Raw genomic sequence first — 25,695 nt, forward strand, 5'->3', positions numbered from 1 at the left:
CAAATATGCTAGACACTGCTCATGATTTGCACCTTTTTATCAGATAAATATGTTTTAAGACTTTAGGTGTTAATTATGTTTTGATGAGAATTGCCTGTGTGCCATTCTGTTTGTCACCACTACAGACCTTCCAGTGTACTTTTAGTCGACAGAATGACGCAGTTTTATATTGTGCCAATTTCATATCTAATTCGCATCAAAACATAATTAACACCTAAAGTCTTAAACATATTTATCTGCAAACCATGAGCAGTGACCTATAAAGAATACAAAATTAAGAGTAGGAAAAACACGGATTAATGTGTGCACAACAGGAACACACGTTATAACGATCTAGTTTGCCAATACAACCTATCATTGGGTCAAATGCTGTCTGACGGGTTTCATGCCGATTGTTAGTCCGTTCTTGGCCTACTTATTTTGACTACGGATAACTCCGTTTACCTTATCAATATATAGGGTTCACGGCGGGTGTGACCGGTCGACAGGGGATGCTTACTCCCCCCAGGCACCTGATCCCACCTCTGGTGTGTCCATGGGTCCGTGTTTGCCCAACTCTCTATTTTGTATTCCTTATAGGAGTTATGAGATCGATCGATGTTCGTTATCTTCACCTTTCACCTTCCTGTTCCAATACAACCTTGGATCATATGCTAACTGACGTGTTTCATACCAATTGTTTGGCAGTTCTTTACACGCTGATTTTGACCATGGATTACTCCGTTTACCTGATTAAGACATAGGGATCACGGCGGATGTGACCGGTCGACAAGGGATGCTTAACATGTATGCCCCTCCTAGTGCACATGATCCCCTTCTGGTATGTCCAGGGGTCCGTGTTTCCAAATTCTTAATTTTGTATTCCATGTTGGAGTTATGAGATTGATAACTGTTCGGTATCTTTACATTTTCCTTCAACGTAATGCACAGTTTATAAAGAATCTCACCAGTTACGAGTTAACTTTTAATATTTATTAACGTAACTATATAGACCTATAGTAAGTCTACTACAATCCCGAAATAAATGAAAGTAGAATGTAAATATAAAAAAAGAATTTCAATTTTAAAAATACACGAGGGTATGAATTGCCATGCTTCACGACAGGAGACTTTTCATGAAGCGCTAACGCTAGATATTTTTAAGTTTTGCTCGCTAAAATTTCTTAGTTTTGTTCATATTGAAATATGTAAAAACAGTTTATCACGAATTGGCTTGCATATTACTTACAATAAAGATAAATAACCAACAAAAACCTTCATCTATTATAATAAATTTATCATATTTGCTTACGTAGTATTCCATCCTCAGATGTTTTTTTCCAGATATCTTGTTGCAATTTAGTTAATAAATGTCTTGCTATTTACTTGGTGCATATTACATTGAGATGCATTTAACATTTTCATGTAACAATTGCTTGTAGCTACCATTTTTATGCCCCCATTTATAACAGAAAGGGACAATGTTTTAGACCCAAATCTTGGTCCCGTCTGTAGACCAAGTGTTGTCTGCTTAATGTTTGATCCAAGAACCTCATGCTTGATAGTTAGTATATCTAGCATTCGTACAGTGTTTTATCTAGAAAGAAGATGAACCATAGTGATTATTGGGTCAAAGGTAATGATAACCTGTTTTCCCGGGCCCATCCATCATGGCCATGAGCCTTAATTATATCATCTCACTTTCTAATACATATTTGAAATCTCTACCCAGAGTTATCGGTCCTTTTGAGTGTAAGGAACGATAACTCTGGGTAGATTGATCTGAAATCATATTACGGATCTAACCATGTCCCACATCAAATTCATGTCATGGCACCGCTGCAAGACAATTATTTATTCGATAAAAATCTAACAAAACTATATCTTGTGTTCTCCATTCGTTACGTCGGTCATCTGATTACAAGTATGAAGGCTCGATAAGAACACAAATCAAAATAGAAATTAAAGAAACAAGATATCATTTTTGGAGCATTATTAATATATATATATATATATATATATATATGACATGAAGTTGTTACGTGATCAAATCTACTATCTAACGCCCGATCAAAAATGACACCTTATTTCTTTAATGTATGCATTTCCAAAGTTAAGCCTTTTTCCTTATGAATGCAAATTATGTGCGTATAAATCTTAATAAATATAGGAAGATTATTTTAATATTCCGACAAGAATAAAAGTAAAATGTACTTCTAACAAGCGATGTTTGTAAAACACATCCCCCCCTCCATGGTGCAAAATTGAAAAGGGTTATACACATGCATCATTTAATTGATAGCAAAATCATCAGTTCAAAATATTGAGCAAACAATATCTTCCTATATCAAGAGTGGATCGACCATGTGACCTAAAAATCAATAGAGGTCATTTACTCCTTAGCTGTACCAGTGTATAAGTCTGGTGTCAATCAAGCAAATAATTCTTAAAATATAGGAGACAATATATTACTATGTCCAGTTTAACCCTTGACCATGTCACCTCAAAATCAAGAGGGGTCATCTTCTCCTGAAGATGTACCAGTGTACCAAGTTTGATGTCTGTCAAGCAAAGGGTTCTCTAGACATTGAGTGGTCAGTATATTTCTATGTCCAGTTTGACCCTTGACCATGTGACCTCAATATCAATAGGGGTCATCTAAGCCTTAGTATGTGCCAGTGTACCAAGTTTGGTGTCTGTCAAGCAAAGGGTTCTCAAGATATTGAGTGGACAGAATATTCCTAAGTCCAGAGTAGATTGACCCTTACCTTTGACCTGAAAAACAATAGGGGTCCTCTTCTACTCATGACCAACCCACACATGAAATGTCATTACGATCAAGTGAATGGTTCTCAAGATATTGAGCGGAGAACATGTGGTCTACTGACTGACATACCAATAGGTGCAAAGCAATATGCCCCTCTTCTTTGAAGGGGGCATAAAAGTGAATTTCAGTTTTGAAATACATGAGGGTATGAACAGCAACATTTCACTTTACACCAGCATACTTTTCAACAGCGCTTCATGAAGTGTGCTGGTGTCAAGCATCACAGTTCATCCCCTCATCTACTTCCAAAAATAAAATTTATTTCTTATTATCAAACAAGCTATTTTTCTTTAACTGTTATGTAACATCCATCAGTTCATCCATGTTCAGTGGATTCCAAATCACTCTCAAGTCTTTATCATACCCACATACAGTCAATCAATGTGGTGGCTTTAAATCAATACACATCAAGTCTTTATCATACCCACATACAGTCAATCAATGTGGTGGCTTTAAATCAATACATTTGAGGTTTACGAATCTTTCATGAAATCAAAATCGCACTGAATATTGTAAAATGTAATGCGAGTGACCAAAAATCACTTTTCACAATGTATTGTGTACACTCAATATAATCCAAAGAAGATAAAAACATATCCACGTGCAATAATTACAATGAATCTTCATGAATAGTGTCATCGCTTCAATAACAGTGGGATGAAAAAAAAGAGAAATCTTATATATGATTATGAGATGTCATCTTTATTTTTATGAAATTGACACGTTGATAAAAAATACACATGTATTTTATAATGTAGCACTAGTTCTTGACCCATGCTGGTCTTTAACGTACACCCCACCCCTACAAGAATGAAAATTTAGCACAAAATGCATCCAACACAAATTCTTGAATAGATAGTTTCGAGAGATAAATTCAGTTATTCTTGCCCCAGTTTCTTCTGTATAGATCTTCACAATATACATAACAAGGAATGTTATGCATTTCGTTAAACATTAATACATATGTATATTCTTTTATGAAAATGAATAATCTTGAGAGAACAAAATAAGATTACTATATATAAACACAATCGACATGCAGGAAAAAAACATATACAAAATTAACCAAATAGGCATTTTTATAAATATTTCCTCTTGATAAAAATAATTTCATATCTGTCATTCCACCCGTTTCTTGCAGTTGGCCAAATACAGATTAGAGACCAAGAAGCCCTATAATATATTGTATACTTCTATACTGAGGTAGTATCCTACTTCTACAAATCCAAAAATAGCTCCTCACACAAATTTCATACGCTACACAATCCACTTTATCAATTACTTCTGCCAAAATGTATGTTTTCAGTTGTGTGTGTATATTTGTGTCGACAAGATCACATTAAATACTGCAGTTCGATTTTCACCTCAATTTTGACAAAGACGGGCTTGATGGCAGACATGGGGGGGATACAATTTTTAACTGTGTGGATGTGGATGAGATTTTGTGTTGTGGAGACATTGTTTGGAAAAGTTGGAGATAGAGAGATAAACCTAATAGAGCAGATAAACTTTGTGTAGATTAGATGAAGGGAATCTTGGTGGAGAATTGTGGGTCTTCAAAAACTTGTTTTGTTTTTGTCAGGAGTTTATCTTGTTCAGCAGGAAAATTCCATGAAATGTGTCATGAAAATAAATACTTCATTCAATGAGATGGACCTTGTCATAAGGTATGAAGTAAAAAGCTCACATGACCCAATTTAAAATTCTGAAATGCCATCTTGATTGAATGAAGCCCCAATACATTGGTCAAGCAAATATACTTTCCAAAATAAAAAAAAGAAGCAATGTTAGTATACAAAATGGGCTATATATCATTAAAAGCAAGAAAATTCAACACAGTAACTTATTGCAAATCACAGTATAAAACATTAAACAATAAGTACTGACCAAATGCTAAATAGTCAAGACACATCCAAAAGTACGATACACATGACTAGTTGTATGGCAAATGAAGAAAGGTGAATGGGCTGTGGGGCCCTTTAATGCTATCACATTTATTTACAGGTGAAAACAATCTGTTGTCACTTTCATTTTCTGATGAAATTTTTATGACAACCATCTTTTTAAAAAAGAAACCAGTTAGCAACTGAATTCATCATCAGTCAATTTTCCATGATAAATAACAGAAAAATCATGATTCTTTAAGGGAGCAAAGATCATTGCAAAGCACATCAGTCGTCATGGGAAACAGATTGCGACATTTTGCGTGATTTTTTAGCATCTGACAAAAACATTTAGCACAGGTCAAGCTCAATCTATCTCTGTTTTAATCAATTCCTCAAGTACTGAGGTACTCCACTCAATCAATACATAAATCTTTGATAAAATATGGATGAAGTGGGAAAATATTTTTGCAATTGATTAATTATTACTACATGTACTTGTCATTATTTTTAGTACATGTATTATTGTTATTATTATTACTTTCACTATTGTACAGCAAGTAACAACAGGGAGATTGAAGCATGTATGAAAGGTATGTTTGTGTAAGTGTTTGATGTATTGTATGAAACCAAAAAAATAAATAAATTATAAAAAAAAAAAAGTACTGAGGTACTCCACTCAATCAATACATAAATCTTGATATACTGAATTGATAAAGCAGTTTTAATACAGCAAGCTTAGAGACACGGAAAGCTGATGATGAGATTCTAGCAGTGTTCTAGGATACAACCCATTTCACAGGCACAACATATCCTCAATATCTCTAAAGAAAGCAAACTGGAATGGTAAATGTATGATGTTTAAAACAACAATGTGATTATCATTCAATATTCTAACAATGACCCTTTCTCAGGTACGTTAATATCTACTTTTTGAATTCTATTGGTGCCCACCTTTTATCTTTGTGAAAGTTTTTACGAGTACGATGAAGTGCTTTAAATGGAATGTGTGGGTACAGTTGATACTTAGTAACATTTCTGAAGTACCGGTAACCGTACTGAGCATTAGTAATATAAAATGTTTTCCCATGTCATTAAAATATACAAATGCAATTAACATCCCTGAAACTTATCTACAGTTCTTGTTTTAAGTATAGAGTATTTAACATCCCTGAAACTTATCTACGGTTCGAGTATAGAACTTTTTAAGTTTTTATGACAACTCTTTATCAATATTACAGTAAATGTTTTAAAAAGTCAAAATACTTCAGAATTGAATATTTCAACACTTTTTATGAATTACTACATGTCTGTGATGTCAGATGGAACCACACTGGAGTATGCATTTCTTTTTGGAATGCAAAGATCTGAATTATAATGCCTTTATAGTGTACTGGTAAACACAAACACCAATATAATATATACATATACAGTGTATTATGATACTTGCATTGTTTTGTTCTAGAGATCACGCTTTGTCTCGTCAGTTATAGAGTATTTCCCACCCATCATGAGTATTTTTAGAACTATTTATACAACATGATGACCTTTACATCTTGTAGCTGTCAGGCAATGAAATGAGATTTTCAAAAAACTTGTACTAAAATATTTGGAAATCATTTCCAATTAAACTTTTAACAGCATCTAGCTTACATTGGAATACCTAAGGAACCATGTTTCTAAAATTAAAATCCTCATGTTAAACTTAAATAAATATGGAAATCACAGACGCAATCACTCAAATTGAAACTGCTTTGATCCTAGCTCAGCTAGCGGAGAACTAAGGCTCTTTCCCACCACTTTCTTGATAGCACCTCGGATGGAATTATTTGTGTTGGGCTGGTGGATGGGAGAGGAGGAAAGACTGGGGGACAAAGGAGGAAGTGAAATGTCCAACTTCAAGTATTCTTCATCGGGAACCAGTGACCTCAGCTTCGTCACCGCGTTCAGCAGAGCTTTTCTCTCCAGCTCCAAAGTCTTTATGTGACTTTTTAACTTGGATTCATTTGTCTGTAGGTTGTGAATTGTGATTTCCAGGCTTCTGTGGTGACTATGAATGTGTTGGATTTTTTCCAGCAGTTCCATGTTCTGTTGTTTCAGATTACGATTAGCGTCCTCCAGTTTTTGGTTTAAGTCCGTTTCTCCTCTTTGAGGAGAGAAAAGCATTTCTTCTCGAAGGACATGGTACTCCACTTCATATGCCTGAAGCTGTTTACTGATTTCCAACTCAAACACCTAATTAAATAAAACCAAAATATAATTCGCATCAAAGTGAAAAATCATATTGCCCCAATCGAGGCCTTTATGAATGGGATATCACTTTTTTCCTTGTCTGTCAATTGGTATTTTAACTCAAAACATGAAGAATTCACAATTCATGGTCAACTTTATTTAGATGCACAAGATCCTGGTGTTTTTAATTTCATTTCATTGGTTTTTTTATTGTTGCTTTCCTCACCGCTACCCTTGTAAAGTGCCCTAGAGTAATTTGTTTTATATAAGGCGCTATATAAATTTTATCTACTATTATTATTATCATTATTTTGAGAAAAACAGAAATTTACTCTTTAGCTTTTCATATAATTATCAATGCAAAAGGGAAGCAACCCATACCTGATTAATCACTCTCTCCATCTGAATGATTCCCATTTCTGGCAGAGTCGTTTTTATGAATTCTACGATTGACTCAAATGAGTCACACTGCAGGATAAGCTCCTTGTGGTTGCCTAGCAACACTATAGCAATCTTCAGCAGGATCTCCACACCTTGGATCAGCAATAAATCTGACAAGAATACACAGCAACACATTCAACAAATATTTATCCCTGAACCACTCCCTCAGTAATATTGCTTATTTCACATTTCAACATGTTTGATATGGTGTATAGATAGGTAAGACAGATAAAATTTCTCTCTCTCCAGTGATCCCCCGCTATATTGCAATCATCTAATTTTAACTAAAAATTTATAACAGGATACATAAAGAAAACACAGAGGCCTATTATTGAAATTCCTCTTACATGTACCTATAAAAACTCTGTTTACTTCCATTGCTTATATCGTTAACAAATTTGTTTTGACGTTTTTGAAAAGTACAGTAGTAAATATATAATTTTAATTTTGATGTTTCTTAGGAATTTTAAGTAAATGGAAACCCCCCAAAAATCATTTATCTATTGAAAATTATCATTAACAGTCATGGGTTTGTTGTTTATTAACTACCGCTTATATCCATGGTGCAACAATATGGCGTATTGATTGTATTCATTCAATATGTGTATATCTGTTTATAACATTTCATACAGAAATTTGAAGGGTCACTTTGATTAGCCAAGCACCAATTAACACCCTGGACAGCACAGCTAGGTAAACTATAGAACTTATAGAGGCCACTAGTGTTTTTCACACCTCCAGTGGATAATTTCCCACCTGGCCAGTAGGTCAGTCATTTTTCACACCTGGCCTGTCTTAATCACCCCTCTGGCCAAAATTCCTAGTCTTCAAATAGTGGCTGGTATTATAAGGGTAATTTACACATGTTTGTTAACAATTGTACTTTAAAAAGTGGCCGATGTCCGGTTTTCAGGGGTGGCCGGTTTTGTGAGACTTTCTTTGTAAGGAAATGTTAAGGTTTCTGCTGGAACTTTGAAAATCGGCCGATATTCAGGGAGAACCGGTTTTCTGAGGGGCCAGTTTGGAGAAGTTTCACTTATATAGATGTAATGTTACTGGAGATTCATTCTCCCTTCAATATAACAGATAATTCAATATAAGTGACTTCAATACAACAGATAGTTCAATATAAGTGACTTCAATACAACAGATCGTTCAATGTAAGTGACTTCAATACAACAGATCGTTCAATGTAAGTGACTTCAATACAACAGATCGTTCAATGTAAGTGACTTCAATACAACAGATCGTTCAATATAAGTGACTTCAATACAACAGATCGTTCAATATAAGTGACTTCAATACAACAGATCGTTCAATATAAGTGACTTCAATACAACAGATCGTTCAATATAAGTGACTTCAATACAACAGATCGTTCAATATAAGTGACTTCAATACAACAGATCGTTCAATATAAGTGACTTCAATACAACAGATCGTTCAATATAAGTGACTTCAATACAACAGATCGTTCAATATAAGTGACTTCAATACAACAGATCGTTCAATATAAGTGACTTCAATACAACAGATCATTCAATATAAGTGACTTCAATACAACAGATCATTCAATATAAGTGACTTCAATATAAGTGGACTAGACTGTGTAACTATCAATCGAGATTGATGATAGACAAGATTTTCATATTACAGCTGAAGCTTACCAAAGACTCTGGAAACAAAACCCAGAGGGAACTGTGAGGCGAACACCGTCAGGAACCATGGTGCAGCGTATAGATTGGGGGCTATCTCGTGCTCCTCAAAATGGTCATGTAAGTCTTTGTAATTGTCATGTATCAACCTTGTCAATTGGTATAGCTGCACCTATCAAAGTTCAAAACCCCAAATTTATCTGCCATGATCTTGGTGAACACTTGTCCATTTATCTTCTTAAACTGTTCACACAGTGAACCAAAGACACATCAATCAGAGGTGCACCTCCTATCCGGTACAAATACAACTGACATTAAAATAAAGTTCATTGTGTGATTTCTCGTCAAAATATCACTGTAGTTTGTACCTGTAATGGCATCATGTTGGGTTGAAACTGTTTCCTCAGACCCAGGTTAAACATCATGTGTCTCAGAGTCTCAAACGCATGCTCTTCCTCCATCTGAAAATATTTAATACACAAACATGAGTAACTCTTTCTATTTCAATCATTTGATATCAAGCACATTTCTAACAATATTTGACATAGGTGTGGTCATATATACACTGGGATTGGCATTACTTGGAAATAATTCAAATTCATGTTGGCATAATTTCGAGTGTTGAGGTTTTTCAGTTTTGTTCGGATGTACCTTCATGGATATAGCTGCTGTGCATCGAAACATATACATTGTGTATTTTGTTGTGGTTTGAAATTCATGGGATAGGAGAACTCATAAAATCCGTGCAAATTCAGCCCCAATAAAAACTAGTGCTTCCACAGTAGATGTTCAAAATTGTGGTAAATATCAGAGACGAGTAATACATGTATTCATGTAATAACAAAATGGGCAGCTTACGTGCATGAGGAGTATCCCAGCTATGAAGCTGAGGCCCTGACAATAGCCTACGTCCTTATCTAACAGGCTGTAAGCCTTCAGTAGATTGTACAAGGACAGTTGACCAGGGCCAAGCTGTGTGGAGAAGTACGGGTGGCCAGGGAATGTCCGACCTGAAAAATCATCAGAACATCATCATTTATCAATAGTTATAATTTACTGCTGCTTCCAATAATGTTTATCATGTATGCATCAATGCATTCAGTCTGACAGTATAATGCACTGGTACTGTCAAAACCATACTGACCCAAGACTGAATATTGTGCTAGATCTATTAGTATGCTGTGTTTGCATCCTGACCTATTAGTATGTTATATTAGTATATTGTGCTGGTACCCTGACCTAGATTTATGAGTATGGTGTGCTGGTACCCTGACCTACAATCTATGAGTATGTTTTGTTGGTAAACTCACCTAGATCTATGAGTATGTTGTGCTGGTACTCGGTGAGGTCCTTCAGTAGCTCACTGTAGGATTTTGAGGGAGTATGGCTTTCTGTCCCTGGATAATGAAGCTTGTGCTGTTCAGTCAGCAGCCACCAGATGGCACCACGATGAGTCTTGGGTACACCTATTAAATATATCAACAAGGTTTGTGAAAAAATACAGCAAAATCAACTTGCTCTCTGACTAACCAATTTTATCAATTAAAGGGAGCATGATCCTCATTTTAACAAACTTCAATCTCCTTCATGCAAAGATACTTTATGCCAAATTTGGTTGAAATTGCAGAAAAAGTTGAAATTGTGAAAAGTTGACAGATGCAGAGAGATTTTGATCAGAAAAGGCCACTTCAACTTTCATCTCAGATGCACTATACATTGGCCAGAAAGGTGAATTGGGGAATTTTGCTGGTATTTCTTTAACACAAGTACTTCTTTACAGCACTATCTCAGGAATTAGGAGTAACTTAGCTTTCTCAATTGAAACAGTGAGTTTGGTGGTTAAAATCAGATGGATATATCTTTGTCTAGTGTGAAAGGAGGATACACAAAACTGACCTTGTTGAACACACTTGAGTAGAGTCTGTTGATTAAACTGCATGTAGGGCCTGTTCGAGTCATCAATCATGTCTTCCCATTCCTTGGTGACATCCCTTAGACATGGAGTTATCTCCTCATAGTTCAAAATCGGTGACATTTCCTCCTCCTGCTGGCGAGCTAAACAGAGATGGAACACATGACATCACAGAGAAAAACTGGAAACATCAAGGAAAAATAAAATCCCTGAAAAATATAACACAGTATCTCAAAGAATTCCATCAAGGAAAAATACAATCCCTGCAAAATATAACACAGCATTTCAATACTCAGAGGAAAATAAAAACCCTGCAAACTATAACACAGAATCTCAATTAAGACTCAGAGGAAAATAAAATCCCTGCAAAATATAACATAGGATCTTAAGTCTCAGAGGAAAATAAAATCCCTACAAAATATAATTAACACTGGATCTCAAGACTCAGAGGAAAATAAAATCCCTGCAAAATATAACACCGGATCTCGAAACTCAGAGGAAAATAAAATCCCGGCAAAATATAACACAGAATCTCAAGACTCAGAAGAAAATAAAATCACGGTAAAATATAACACATGACCTTAAGACTCAAAGGAAAATATAATCCCTGCAAAATATAACACAGAATCTCAAGACTCAGAGGAAAATAAAATCCCTGTAAAATATAACACAGAATCTTAAAACTCAGATACAGAATCTTGAGACTCAGAGGAAAATAAAATCCCTGCAAAATATAACAGAATTTTAAGACTCAGAGGAAAATAAAATCACGGCAAAATATAACAGAATCTCAAGACACAGAGAAAAATAAAATCCCTGCAAAATACAACAGAATCTCAAGACTCAGAGGAAAATAAAATCCCTGCAAAATATAACACAGAATCTTAAAACTCAGATTCAGAATCTTGAGACTCAGAGGAAAATAAAATCCCTGCAAAATATAATTAACACTGGATCTCAAAACTCAGAGGAAAATAAAATCCCTGAAAAATATAACAGAATCTCAAGATTCAGAGGAAAATAAAATATCTGCCAAATATAACACAGAATCTCAAGACTCTGAGGTAAATATTAAAAATTCCTGAAAAAAATAACAGAATCTCAAGACGCAGAGGAAAATAAAATCTCTGCAAAATATAACAGAATCTCAAGACTCCGAGGAAAATAAAATCCCTGCAAAATATAACACAGGATCTCAAAACTCGGAGGAAAATAAAATCCCGGCAAAATATAACACATGACCTAAGACTCAAAGGAAACAAGAGATGTTTGTAAAACACATATGCCCCCATGGTGCAAAATTGAAAAGGGTTATACACACACATCATTTAATTGATAGTAGTATCATCAATTTAAAATATTGAGCAGACAATATCTTCCTATGTCAAGAGTGAATTGACCATGTGACCTAAAAATCAAAAGGGGTCATCTACTCCTTATGCTGTACCAGTGTACCAAGTTTGGTGTCAATCAAGCAAATAATTCTTAAAATATAGGAGACAATATATTACAACGTCCACTTCAACAATTGACTTTTGACCTCAAAATCAATATGGGTCATCTTCTCCTGAAGATGTACCAGTGTACTAAGTTTGATGTCTGTCAAGCAAAAGGGTTATCAAGATATTGAGTGGACTGTATATTACTATGTCCAGTTTGACCCTTGACCTTTGACCATGTGACCTCATAATCAATAGGAGTCATCTTCTCTTGAATATACACCACTGTACTAAGTTTGATGTCTGTCAAGCAAAGGGATCTCAAGATATTGAGCGGACAGTATATTCCAATGTCCAGGTTGACCCTTGACCTTTGACCATGTGACCTCAAAATCAAAAGGGGTCATCTTCTTCTGAAGATGTACTGGTGTACCAAGTTTGATGTCTGTCAAGCAAAGGGTTCTCAAGATATTGAGCACAGTATATTCCAATGTCCAGGTTGACCCTTGACCTTTGACCATGTGACCTCAAAATCAATAGGGGTCATCTTCTTCTAAAGATGTACTGGTGTACCAAGTTTGATGTCTGTCAAGCAAAGGGTTCTCAAGATATTGAATGGTCAGTATATTCCTATGCCCAGTTTGACCCTTGACCTTTGACCATATGACCTCAAAATCAATAGGGGTCATCTACTCCTTAGGATGTACCAGTGTGCCAAGTTTGATGTCTTTCAAGCAAAGGGTTCTCAAGATATCGAGCGGACATTATATTCCTATGTCCAGACTAGATTGACCCTTGACCTTTAAAACACTAGGGGTCCTCTTCTACTCATAACCAACCCACATATGAAATATCATTATCATCAAGTGAATGGTTCTCAAGATATTGAGCGTACAACATGTGGTCTACCGACCGACAGGTGCAAATCAATATAATATGCCCCTCTTGTTTGAAGGGGGGGGGGGGGGGGGACATAAATATAATCTCTGCAAAATATAACACAGAATCTTAAAACTCAGATACAGAATCTTGAGACTCAGAGGAAAATAAAATCCCTGCAAAATATAACACAGGATCCTAAAACTCAGAGACAGAATCTCAAGACTCAGAGGAAAATAAAATCTGTGCCAAATATAACAGAATCTCAAGACTTTCCCAATTTTTGTTTTTAGTCTTCTGTTTATTCAATATACAAGGACTCTTTTGCTTAATGTGTAACATCTTTAACAGGCTTTTCTAGATTAACCTTGTAAGGCATAATTTCAAACAGAATAATTAATGAAATGTTATGGATGTGTCAATATTTAATGACAATTTCTTAGCACCATTAGTGCTTTTTCTGCTGTCAGCAGCCAATATACCTATTCTCTTTAGAGAAGTCGAGAGGCATAGCCTTCATTGACTTCTCTTCCCAATCATTCATATTTTGAATCACCGACTCTGGCATTTACATGTTTTCCAGAATCAAAATATGAATGCTTGCAAAGAGAAGTCGATGAAGGCTATGCAAAATATGAATGCTTGCGAAGAGAAGTCGATGCAGGCTATGCAAAATATGAATACTTGCGAAGAGAAGTCGATGAAGGCTATGCAAAATATGAATGCTTGCGAAGAGAAGTCGATGAAGGCTATGCCTCTCGACTTCTCTAAAGAGAATACCAATATACCCATTTCACTCACCAACTGGTAGATCACTTCAATACAAAATACTAGTTCTAAATCAATCAGATAATATTCCGAAGTGTTGCGGTTTGAACATCTAGATCATTCAGGGTCCAGTTGAAGAAAAGTAAAACTCAATGAACAGTGAACTTCCTGTTGATGCTACATAACAAACTTTTGTGCAACTACGTTCAGAAATTCATCCCTATTTTCCTGTGTAACTCCGTATAGACAGAAGTGTTTTAAAAAGATCTTTTGTGCAGCTAAATTTCTCTATGAAATCAACAATACTACTTATAACATACCCAACCCTCAATACACATAAACTTCATGCAAACAATGTTAATTCAGTATCATTAATAGGTTATATCAAAAGTGGAAATAATCCTAGATAAAGGCAGCTATGTTCATTTTCTCTCTAATAATACAGAAAACATTCAAATGTGGAGGTATTTTATTACTATGGATATAACTTTGTAACAATGACATAACTTTGTAACTATGGAGACAACTTTCTTTTCACCTTACAATGTGCATGACTACATATTGATCATAAATTACATCTTAGAGCTTCTTGTATTACTAGAATTTGATCAAGGGTATAAAAACTGTGTAACTGCAATGCTAGCTTTTGTCATAATGGTTATTGTCATACCTCATGAAGCCTTTCCCCTCTGTATGAGTTTATATTCAGGTCAGTAGACCAACACCACAACAAGAACATTCACTTCAAATAACTGATAGGAAATTAAATAACTTCAGCACACCTAAAATATTCTCTGCTCAATAAGACAAACCATCACTTCTGATAATCAAAATATCATGCACAATTTCCCCAGCATGCCTATAGAAATGTCTGTCTTACCTGGGAAGACTTTCAATGATTTATTTCCACTCAGGACAAACACCTCTACACATAGTAACATAGTGCAATCTAAATACTCCAGCTTATAACTCAGTTGTATACTATTATCATATGTAAAAGATAGAAATGGCAAATAATGTGAACATTGTTAATGCATGAGATGTGGAAGTGTTGTGCGAGATCTGTGAGTTGTTAATGTATGAGATGTGGAAGTGTTGTGTGAGATCTGTGAGTTGTTAATGTATGAGATGTGGAAGTGTTGTGCGAGATCTGTGAGTTGTTAATGTATGAGATGTAGAAGTGTTGTGTGAGATCTGTGAGTTGTTTTGTGACATGGAAGTGTTGTGTGAGATATGTGAGTTGTTATGTGACATGGAAGTGTTGTGTGAGATCTGTGAGTTGTTATGTGACATGGAAGTGTTGTGTGAGATCTGTGAGTTGTTTTGTGAGAAGGAAGTGTTGTGTGAGATATGTGAGTTGTTGTGTGAAAAGGAAGTGGTGTTTTATGATGTGGAAGTAATGCGAGTCCTTACTCTTGATGTCCTGCTTTTCCTTCTCTATCTTCAGAAGTAACACAGTCTGCTGAATGGCTTTCTTCCACAAAGTTCGTAATTCCTCAGGGCTTCTGATATTGCCAGGTTTTGTACTCTCTGTCTCTGTTTTTTCTACAGGATTGACAAAAAATTATATAACAATGTCAATCATTTATTGGCATAGCAATTCAAGTATCATTGAAAGTTGAACAAAAAGAGCACTACTATCTAGAGCATGCTCATGTATGACCCCCCCCCCCCCCCCCCCCCCCCCCCCCCCCCCCCCCCCCCACACACACACACACTTATACCATCCACTCTAACACACAAACACTCACACAATGTTGTGTTCATAAATTTTAAGATGTTTTGCAAGGGATGATGAATCCTTACTAAACCTACCTCCTAACACAGTCTATTAAACCTACCTAAGAGCTGACAAAACCTACATGACAAAGTTTACTAAACCCTTCTCAGTTCACTAAACCCTTCTCAGTTCACTATCTCAGTTCACTAAACCCTTCTCAGTTCACTATCTCAGTTCACTAAACCCTTCTCAGTTCATTTAACTTCCTTCACACAAAATTCACTAAACTTCCTGACAGCTTTTACTAAATCTACTTAACAGTTTATTAAACCTACCTAACACAATTGGAGGTTTGTCTGTGGGTCTCACAGGGGTGACAACTCTGTTAAATATGGCCTGCCTCCAGGATCCACGTCTGGCAGTCTTGGGGGTGTCTCCACTCCCTCCCTGTAGGGACGGAGAGGCACTCTGTCGACGTTTAGACAAACTGCCTGGAGCCCCCCCACCCTCTGACAGTAGAAACCTGGAATAGTTTGAAAATTTATTTTCCTGACAAATGGTGACATTTATTATTATCATTTAAAATTATACCATTATAAAATCTTATACTTGCATCATCACGAATTTTAAGATATGACAGAATTTCTTTTTTTTGATAATAACAGTTTTAAATTACCAGATGCAATTTGGTACTTGTATGTGTGTTTTCAAAAATCATAGCACCCCCCCCCCCCCCCCCCCCAAAAAAAAACCAATCCGATTTTCGACACTAAAGGATATAGATTTTGATAACATTCCACTTACATTTGTTTCATTGGACTATTCATGTTAGTTCTGCGGCCAGGGTGTTCTCCAATTTCTGAGGACTTGTCCAAGTGTGACTTATTGAATCTGAAGGCCATATCCGAGTCGGGTAATGCCCCCTCTGTAGAACTCCTAGGACGACATTTTGGAGATGATGGAGGACTAGGAAAGCTAAAGTGAACCTCCTTCACCGCAGCTGGGGACGGCATGGGGGAGGCATCAGGGGTGGAGCACACTGATGAATCCTGCAAGAGAAAATGACTGAATCAGAACAAAGGAAATTCTAGACATTCTCCATCCAAATTACAATATCAATCTGCCTGAATCTTATGTCCCTGATTTTGATCAAAATGAACAATTCGAACAGCATTAAATGCATGTACACATTGCATTCAGGATGATATTATGCTACTTATTAGTTTGAAATAAACATTGAAAAGTACTGTATATTGGGAAATTTTGGTTTGGGAATACTTAGTGGATTTCTCTTCAAAACAAAAAAATAAGAGCACCGCCAACGGTACATAATACGTCCATAAAAAGCTAATATAGAATGTTTTTCTTACACTATGATTTGTAGAACTTGGCTTCAGGTAAATCAGCAATAATCAAGGTGTGACATACTTTCTTTGCATCGTAAAAACAGACAAATCATGTACACTCTATGTAATATTTTCACTTGGCATAAGGTGTATGTGTACCAAGTTTAATAGTCCTAGCCCCAACAGTTTGGTCTGTATCCTGCTACTATGACCTTGACCTTGAGAAACAATAGACATCCTCCACTTGACATAAGGTGTATGTGTACCAACTTTAACAGTCCTAGCCCTAACAGTTCAGTCTGTATACTGCCTACAAGGTTTTCCTACTAAGTGACACTGCAACCTTGACATTTGACCTTGAATAACAATAGGCATCTCCCGCTCATCATGGTCATTAAATGAACCAAGTTGCAATGTCCTGGAGCTTATGGTTTAATCTGTATCCTGCCTACAAGCTTTTCCCCGAGGTGGTACTGCGACCTTGACCTTTGACCTTGAAAAACAATAGGCATTTTCCTCTCATCATGGTGATCAAATATACCAAGTTGTAATATCCTTCAGCTTACAGTTTGGTTAGTATCCTGCCCACTAGGTTTTCCAACTAAGTGATACTACCTTGACCTTTGATCTTGAAAAACAATAAGCATTTTCCTCTTATCATGATCAAATGTACAAAGTTGTAAAATCCTGGAAATTACGGTTTGGTTTCTATCCTGCCCACAAGGTCCTAACAGACGGACGGGCGACACCAAACCATAATACGTTCCACGTCTTTGACAGGCGTATAAAAAGTAGTTTGAAATCTTGGTACTTTTAATTTTTTTTACCCAATTTCATTTAAGAAGTGTATCATCTAATATGAATTAAAATTCTGGTGCTTTCATTTTTGAAAATAAATTTTTTTTGTCCGCCAAAAAAGCAAACTTTCCAGAGCGCAAAAATCATCCAACATACTACATAAGATTTGGAGCTTACTTGACATCATTACATTCAGATAATGTTAACTTACCAAAGACTTAGAGAAGCTGCTCTCACTCTCAGTAGTACCACTTCGATGTCGAAATCTGTCTCGAGCTTCGTTTGGCTTTCTCTGCTGCATAAAAAAGGGTTGGGTTTTTTTTGGGGTATGAAATACACAACATACAATAACAAAGCTGTTCAGATATATATAGTTAATTAATACTGCTGCACTGTAACAACATTCTAAACATTGGGTGGACTTGACTTACTCCGCTATCAGCCGTACCGCTGCGGTGTCGAAACCGCTCCAGTGCTTCATTTGGCTTTTTGTGCTATTACAGAAATTGAAAGTGTTAAAAGTGATATTAACTCTAATACTGCATCTCAAATTAAAACATTATCAAATAGCTATTACAGAAATCAAAAGTGTTTTAGTGAAATCTAACACTGCATCTCAAATTAAAACTATAGCTATTAATAAATCATACTGAATAAGTGCAAAACATGAAAAGAAACCACAAAACTGTTGTTGTTTTGTTGGTTTTAAAAAAAACAACCCACAAAACTGTTGTTTATAAACACACAAATTATTGAATATTATCACATAAGAAGTAAACAAATGATAAATACAGAGTACTGTCACTCACAAAACAAAACATTCACAAGCTTTACTCACTGGCACTTTGGCCATGAAGTTTTCAAAGGAATTGGTCAGGCTTTTCTTAAAATTCCCAAATGCAGCTACTCCAACACTTGGACGGCGATTCTCGAACAAACTAAACTGTAACATATAATGTCAAGATTCAATCTCTATATAATGTCATGGTTCAAATGCTATCAAGCTAAACTGTAACATTTAATGTCAGATAGAAGTTCAATTTCTCCTGATTTCTTGGGTATTATAACACAAAAACTACCCCCCCCCCCCCCCCCAAAGTTCCAGATATTATTGAACCAGACTTTACTAGATTACATCATGTGTGTACCTCTTGTTTGAAGTGTGGCTTGTTGGGGTCAGAGATGTGGGAGTGATCCTGTTGTTTCAATTCACACAACTTGCGCAGTTCTATCATCAAAACCTCCACCATTTCTTCATAACTCTGAGGGTTCTCAGTCTAAAAATGACAGAAATAATAAAACCAATCAAAATGTATCTGAAAACTCATTCGTTCTATCTCACACTGAACTAAAGCCCAGGAATTCCAATTCTATGCAAGTGACTTAATGTATACTTTAAGGATCATGTAGAAATACAATGTACACATAAAACCTTCAGATTAACATTTCAAAGATGCAACATCACTTTAATTCAAAGAATACCTTCAGCACTGTGTGAATGGTGTTGGAGTCTTTCTCTGGAAGATTCAGCACACAATCCATTAAACGCTTGTGGGCTTCTTGAGGGTCCAGTCCTGTAAAAGAGAGCAGTGGTACGTCATTCTGTGCATTGTAATAAGACACGTGATTCTGACAGAATCCAGCATTTCTAACATGTGATTCTGACAGAATCCAGCATTTCTAACACGTGATTCTGACAGAATCCAGCATTTCTAACACGTGATTCTGACAGAATCCAGCATTTCTAACATGTGATTCTGACAGAATCCAGCATTTCTAACATGTGATTCTGACAGAATCCAGCATTTCTAACCTGTAATGCTGACAGAATCCAGCATTTCTAACCTGTAATGCTGACAGAATCCAGCATTTCTAACATGTGATTCTGACAGAATCCAGCATTTCTAACATGTGATTCTGACAGAATCCAGCATTTCTAACATGTAATTCTGACAGAATCCAGCATTTCTAACCTGTAATGCTGACAGAATCCAGCATTTCTAACATGTGATTCTGAGAGAATCCAGCATTTCTAACACGTGATTCTGACAGAATCCAGCATTTCTAACACGTGATTCTGACAGAATCCAGCATTTCTAACATGTAATTCTGACAGAATCCAGCATTTTGAACATGCAGTTCTGACAGAATTAGGTGATTCGACCAGAACATGACTCTGGGATACAAAACTGAAATAAATTCAAGTTGGTTGTAATATCTGATTTCATTAAAGGTATCATTTGGCAGATTACATTTGTAACTGGGAAACACAGTTGTGCATAAATTAGAAGATTATTCTCTGAGTTGTTGTAGCCGCCTCCATTTGAAAGTTTCATAAGACTATCACTCTCAGGTTTCACTGAATATTTCTTAATCTACCATATATACTCGCCTAAGTCGGTTCACCTATACATCAGTTGTATAGTTCTTAGGTTATTTTGGAGGGAATTGCCATTGGCCCATTTATAAGTCGGTCTAACTTTTTTCAAGAATCGGTTGACAATTTCAAATCAACGCTCTAATGTTTTTACCTGTGTTTCAAATAATATTTTGTGAAATGTGCCAATATTTGATATTTTCACCCAAGAAATCAATTTCATATCGATACTATTATGTATTTATCCATGCTCCAATAATGTTTTGGGATATGACATCAATATTTCACTTTTTATTCTCAATAAATTAAACAGTTACTATTTTGTTTACTTTGTCCATGCTTTTGTAGTTTAAAAAAATACTAGGCTATACATTACGCCATCCAAAAAATACTAATCTTCTTAGGACATTACTATACGTCGGACATAAAGTTTTGTACCAATATCTAACTCCCAAAAATCCGACTTATAGTCGAGTATATACGGTAGAGAGCGAATCTGAGAATACGGCCCCAGAGACAGAGTAGTCTAAAATGAATCTCCTGTATCTGAGAATACGGCCCCAGAGACAGAGTAGTCTAAAATGAATCTCCTGTATCTGAGAATACGGCCCCAGAGACAGAGTAGTCTAAAATGAATCTCCTGTATCTGAGAATACGGCCCCAGAGACAAAGTAGTCTAAAATGAATCTCCTGTATCTGAGAATACGGCCCCAGAGACAGAGTAGTCTAAAATGAATCTCCTGTATCTGAGAATACGGCCCCAGAGACAGAGTAGTCTAAAATGAATCTCCTGTGTTTGTAACATGTGATTTGGTGATTCTATCATGAATTCATTTCACGATCTGATTGAAACAAGTGTTCGAATCAAATGTGTTTTGTTTCTCATTCCAGTTACCTGGAATTCTATGCAGAATCCAGTGATCCATGGATTCTTATAGCACTTCTGAACATTGTTTATTAATGTTATTAACATGATTTTATTGCTGATTAATTCATACATCTCCCTCTCATCTCTAAACTTATGAATTATTGATGATTACTACCTGCATTAGGATATAATTACAAGTATCGTTTGCATTTGTTTTCAGTACAGAAGATGACATTTTTACAATGCTGAACAACTGCAATCTATTCAGATCAATAACTGCAACATTTGTTCCCTGAAAAATTCAAACTTTCAAACATGAACATAATTACTTCCATGATGAATTTGATATTCACTTAATCAAAAGTCAACAAACTGACTTTGACAAACAAACTCCCCCCCCCCCCCCCCCCCCCCCCATCTGAGTACTTAACAACAACAACCCTATACACATTTCTGTCAAATTTCATGCCAATTTGACTTAAAATATAGCTAGAGCAGCATTTACAAACACCTTCCTATATCAAAATGACACTGGAGCTACATTTACAAACATCTTCCTATATATGAAAATGGCAAAGTCCAAGTTACAGTATCGGAAAACCATACTTTGGTCACATCAAAGGCCTCAAAGTCAACTTGCCGCCCGTGATTTTCGACAAGGGGTGGGAGTAAACATGCAGCACTGTCTTATAAGCTTTAATTCTGAATCTTTTAAAAAGTATGGTAAAACATGCGTATTATGCTTAACTGGGTATCTATGGAAACGTAACATCATACAAATAGGAAAACAAAACATCGGCTAGAGGAAATTACCCATAAAAGGTTAAAAAAATTGTGTGAACATTAAAGTTCAAGATCAAAGGTCACTGTCTATGGTACCCAACACATCTACTTGAGATGATCATTCATCTGTACTTATATGTCAAATATCAAAAGTCTACCGCAAAAGGCAAAACAGTAACAACCCGGACACAATATGTAGCAGGTATCGATACATATTATTCTCTTGAAGTCTTCAAATATCTTGATCGCCTCTTCCTTCGTTCTGTTTACATGAAGTATTCCCTTAAAAATGTACCACGTGCATATGTAAATGATGATTACCTGTTCGTTGTTTATTTATTTAAACAAAGCAAATATAGAATTCGTTTATTCATTTTAGATATATTTTCGTCAAAATTCTGTTAGACTAATGGATTCACATGGATTTACATGTGGAATAACACTGCTAATGCGAGTGTAAGGAAGAACGACAACTCTGGGTAGAGACTGAACAATGTACATAACGTATTCATGTGCGTTCACATTGTCTCCAAACCAAATGATAAAGAAAATATCATTGCAATTAGATAACACTGCTTTTAAATGCAAGAACACAATAACCAATACTTTGTTTAAACCAACCACTTTGATATGCACAATATTTCCAATATTTTGCTGAAATTTCAATGACCAAAGATTAAGAACTTTTGCATTATTTCGCGTATGTATAAAGTTTAACAAAGGTTTGTACTCCAAATCGTGTGCAAAGCCAGTGGTAACGAGGGTCTTGCTATCGCGAGTCGATTCAAAAATGGCACTGGCAGTGTTCTTTCCATACTTCCTCTCACTGATGACCTTAACCTTATTAGTACTGTAGTACGACCTTGAAATGACCTTGAGAAATAATAGGCATCTTCCTCTTGTTTTGTGTCCTGTAATTTTGACCTTAACATATGACATTGAAAAATTATAGGCTTCTTCCACTAATCATGGGGAACATGTTTTACCAAGTTTGATGGCCCTAGCCTTATAAGTACTGTTTTTATCTGACCCACAAAGTGCTGACTGACCATACAGGTGTCTTGTACAATCACACTTGGTACTGAACATCTATTGCAAGATCAACTGCAGTCCATTCAAATTGTAACAGAAACTGCATTCACAAGCATTCCTATATAGATCAAAACTACTAAGTTGATTTTTAGCGCAGGAAATCTAAGGAATCTTTTTTATTGGCTCGTTTTATACATACATTTTCATACAACAAACTTCACACGCAACTACTACTTTTTTTTTCACCATAAATTCCATTGGCAAAACAAACAAAAAACAAGAGGCTTATGGGCCACATCGTTCACCTGAACAGCAGTTCCTAGCAATAAACAAGCTTGAACAATTCAAGCAGCTTGGTTCAGAAAAAAACTTTTCAAAGGTAACAACTATCAAACTTGATTATTAAACATGACTACAAATTCATCAATTATTATATGCCCTTGTAGATGGGTATGGCTTTTCATATTTACAAATTTCATCTAAGGATGCTTTGTGCCTAGTTTGGTTCCCTATACATTTGCATATATATAAAACTTTGATTCCCTATTGTGGCCCCTTCCTAATCCCAGGGGTAATGATTTCTATAAAATTGAATCTCTTAAGAAGATTTATTTTTAATGAACCAACTCTAATTTTGCATCTTTGTGATTATCTCCTCTTTAAAGGGGGCATGACCCTTCATTTGAATAAACTTGAATCCCTTTCACCTGAGGATGATTCGTTCCAAGTTTGATTGAAATTGGCCCATTGGTTCTGCAGAAGATTTTCCTATAATACATAATCAGCATGTACAACTTTGACCAAATTATGTGGCCCCACCCTACCCTACCCTCGGGGGCTATGATCTGAACAAATTTGAATCTACCCTACTTATATGGCCCGGTGGTTTTTGAGAAGATTTTCAAAGATTTTCCCTATACATTAGGGATCGAAATTAACTTTTTTCACTACAGCAAATTTTAGCTAGTGGACATCTTCACAAATCAAGGGTTATTGATTTGTTACCTCGCACTAATCCTTGACATCAGTCACCATTCAAAACATGGACTCGAGACGGACCATATGATTGGTTTGCAGCCTGTAGCGTGGATTCAATCTACCGTATATACTCGCCTATAAGTCGGTCCGCCTATAAGTCGGTTGTATTTTTTAAGGTTATTTTGCCATTGACCCGCATATAAGTCAGTACAAAGTTTTGTCAAAATCGGTTGATAATTTCAAGTCAATGCTCTATTGTTTGTACCTATGTTTCAAAAAATATTTTGAGAAATTAATAATTATGAGGTACTCAATATCCAAGCCATATCTGTTTGAGGTTTAAACCCAACCCTTGATCTATTATGGGCAATGATCCCTTGTTTACCAAAGCAATTATGGTATCCTAATTACCAGTACCTGACACTGTGTTTACTTAGTGGCACTGTTATAGTGGGATTCCAGTATAATTCATTGTATGAACAATAGAGTTTTTAAGAGTCAAGAATGATGATCTAAATTATCTGTTAACAATATTCAATCTTTTATGAAATATATTTCAGCCGGTATACATATGAATATTTCAATATTAAATCGGGTTCGTAATTCGATTTTACCGATAAACGATAGATTAGTTGAATAGAAAGTATTAGTTACATGTACCGGTATGTAAATAATTTTTAACTACCCGGTAGATAAAAATATGTAAATACTTGTACTTTATACATAATTTTAAAATACATAAACAATACAATATGTCTACCGTATATACTCGCCTATAAGTCGGATTTTTGGGAGTCAATTTTTGGTCCAAAACTCTATGTCCGACTTATAGGCGCGTCGTAAGAAGATTGGTATTTTTCTCGGCGGCGAAATGTAGTGTTTTTTAAACAAATCTGACGATTATCATGAACTACCACACAAATGATTAATGTTCACAAATATCTAGACATATTGTATTGTTTGTGTATTTTAAAATCATGTATAAAGTACAAGTATTTACATATTTTTATCTAGTTAAAAATTATTTACATACCGATAACTAATACTTTCAATTCAACTAATCTATCATTTATCGGTAAAATTGAATTACGAACCCGATTTAATATTGAAATATTCATATGTATACCGGCTGAAATATATTTCACAATAGACTGAATATTGTTAACAGATAATTTAGATCATCATTCTTGACTCTTAAAAACTTTATTGTTCATACAATGAATTATACTGGAATCCCACAATAACAGTTTTCGCGAGGCGCTTGCCACTAAGTAAACACGGTGTCAGGTACTGGTAATTAGGAGATTAGGTAATTGCTTAGGTAACAAGGGATTGAGCAGATCATAATTATTAATTTCTCGAAATATTTGTTGAAACATAGGTAAAAACACTAGAGCATTGACTTGAAATTGTCAACCGAATCTGACAAAAATTTGTACTGACTTATAAGCGGGTCAATGGCAAATTCCTAAAAAATAAGCTTAAAAAATACAACCGACTTATAGGCGGACCGACTTATAGGCGAGTATATACGGTAGATTTTTGTGAACAATAATCATTTGTGTGGTAGTCCATGATAATCGTCGGAGTTGTTTAAAAAACACTACATTATGCCGCCCAGAAAAATACCAATCTTAGGACACGCCTATAAGTTGGACATAGAGTTTTGGACCAAAAATTGACTCCCAAAAATCTGACTTATAGGCGAGTATATACGGTAACAACAGCTTTCATAATTGGTCAAAAAATTAAACTAAACATGCATGGCGTGGCATCAG

The 25,695-nt window shown here is 35.6% G+C and overlaps 1 protein-coding gene and 1 long non-coding RNA gene across 7 annotated transcripts in view; one reads left to right on the plus strand and one right to left on the minus strand.

Moving 5' to 3' along the window:
• Positions 1-3,479: 3,479 nt before the first annotated feature.
• Positions 3,480-5,681, plus strand: LOC130051927 (uncharacterized). Its single transcript, XR_008800200.1, has 2 exons — positions 3,480-5,096; positions 5,360-5,681. It is a non-coding gene; the product is annotated as an uncharacterized LOC130051927 (long non-coding RNA).
• A 426-nt stretch (positions 5,682-6,107) lies between these two features.
• The window catches only part of LOC125682302 (TBC1 domain family member 1-like), a 50,891-nt gene continuing 31,303 nt past the window's right edge, over positions 6,108-25,695 (minus strand). For 2 of the 6 annotated variants that reach the window (XM_048922779.2, XM_048922783.2), the window contains 16 exons: positions 19,362-19,453; positions 19,028-19,156; positions 18,718-18,822; positions 18,311-18,373; positions 18,091-18,174; positions 16,540-16,784; positions 16,071-16,258; positions 15,429-15,560; positions 14,896-14,940; positions 10,914-11,072; positions 10,328-10,483; positions 9,876-10,027; positions 9,386-9,478; positions 9,030-9,189; positions 7,303-7,472; positions 6,108-6,924 (listed from right to left, as the gene is read on the minus strand). In XM_048922779.2, coding sequence (XP_048778736.1) covers positions 6,424-6,924; positions 7,303-7,472; positions 9,030-9,189; positions 9,386-9,478; positions 9,876-10,027; positions 10,328-10,483; positions 10,914-11,072; positions 14,896-14,940; positions 15,429-15,560; positions 16,071-16,258; positions 16,540-16,784; positions 18,091-18,174; positions 18,311-18,373; positions 18,718-18,822; positions 19,028-19,156; positions 19,362-19,453 — 2,474 coding nt within the window. In that variant the 3' untranslated portion in view covers positions 6,108-6,423. The remainder of the gene's footprint in view (positions 6,925-7,302; positions 7,473-9,029; positions 9,190-9,385; positions 9,479-9,875; positions 10,028-10,327; positions 10,484-10,913; positions 11,073-14,895; positions 14,941-15,428; positions 15,561-16,070; positions 16,259-16,539; positions 16,785-18,090; positions 18,175-18,310; positions 18,374-18,717; positions 18,823-19,027; positions 19,157-19,361; positions 19,454-25,695) is intronic. The other 4 variants (XM_048922781.2, XM_056155215.1, XM_048922780.2 and 1 more) reach the window with 2 other exon arrangements.

The sequence above is a fragment of the Ostrea edulis genome, chromosome 2 (assembly GCF_947568905.1).
Source record: "Ostrea edulis chromosome 2, xbOstEdul1.1, whole genome shotgun sequence".
In the NCBI taxonomy this organism is placed as follows: domain Eukaryota; kingdom Metazoa; phylum Mollusca; class Bivalvia; order Ostreida; family Ostreidae; genus Ostrea; species Ostrea edulis.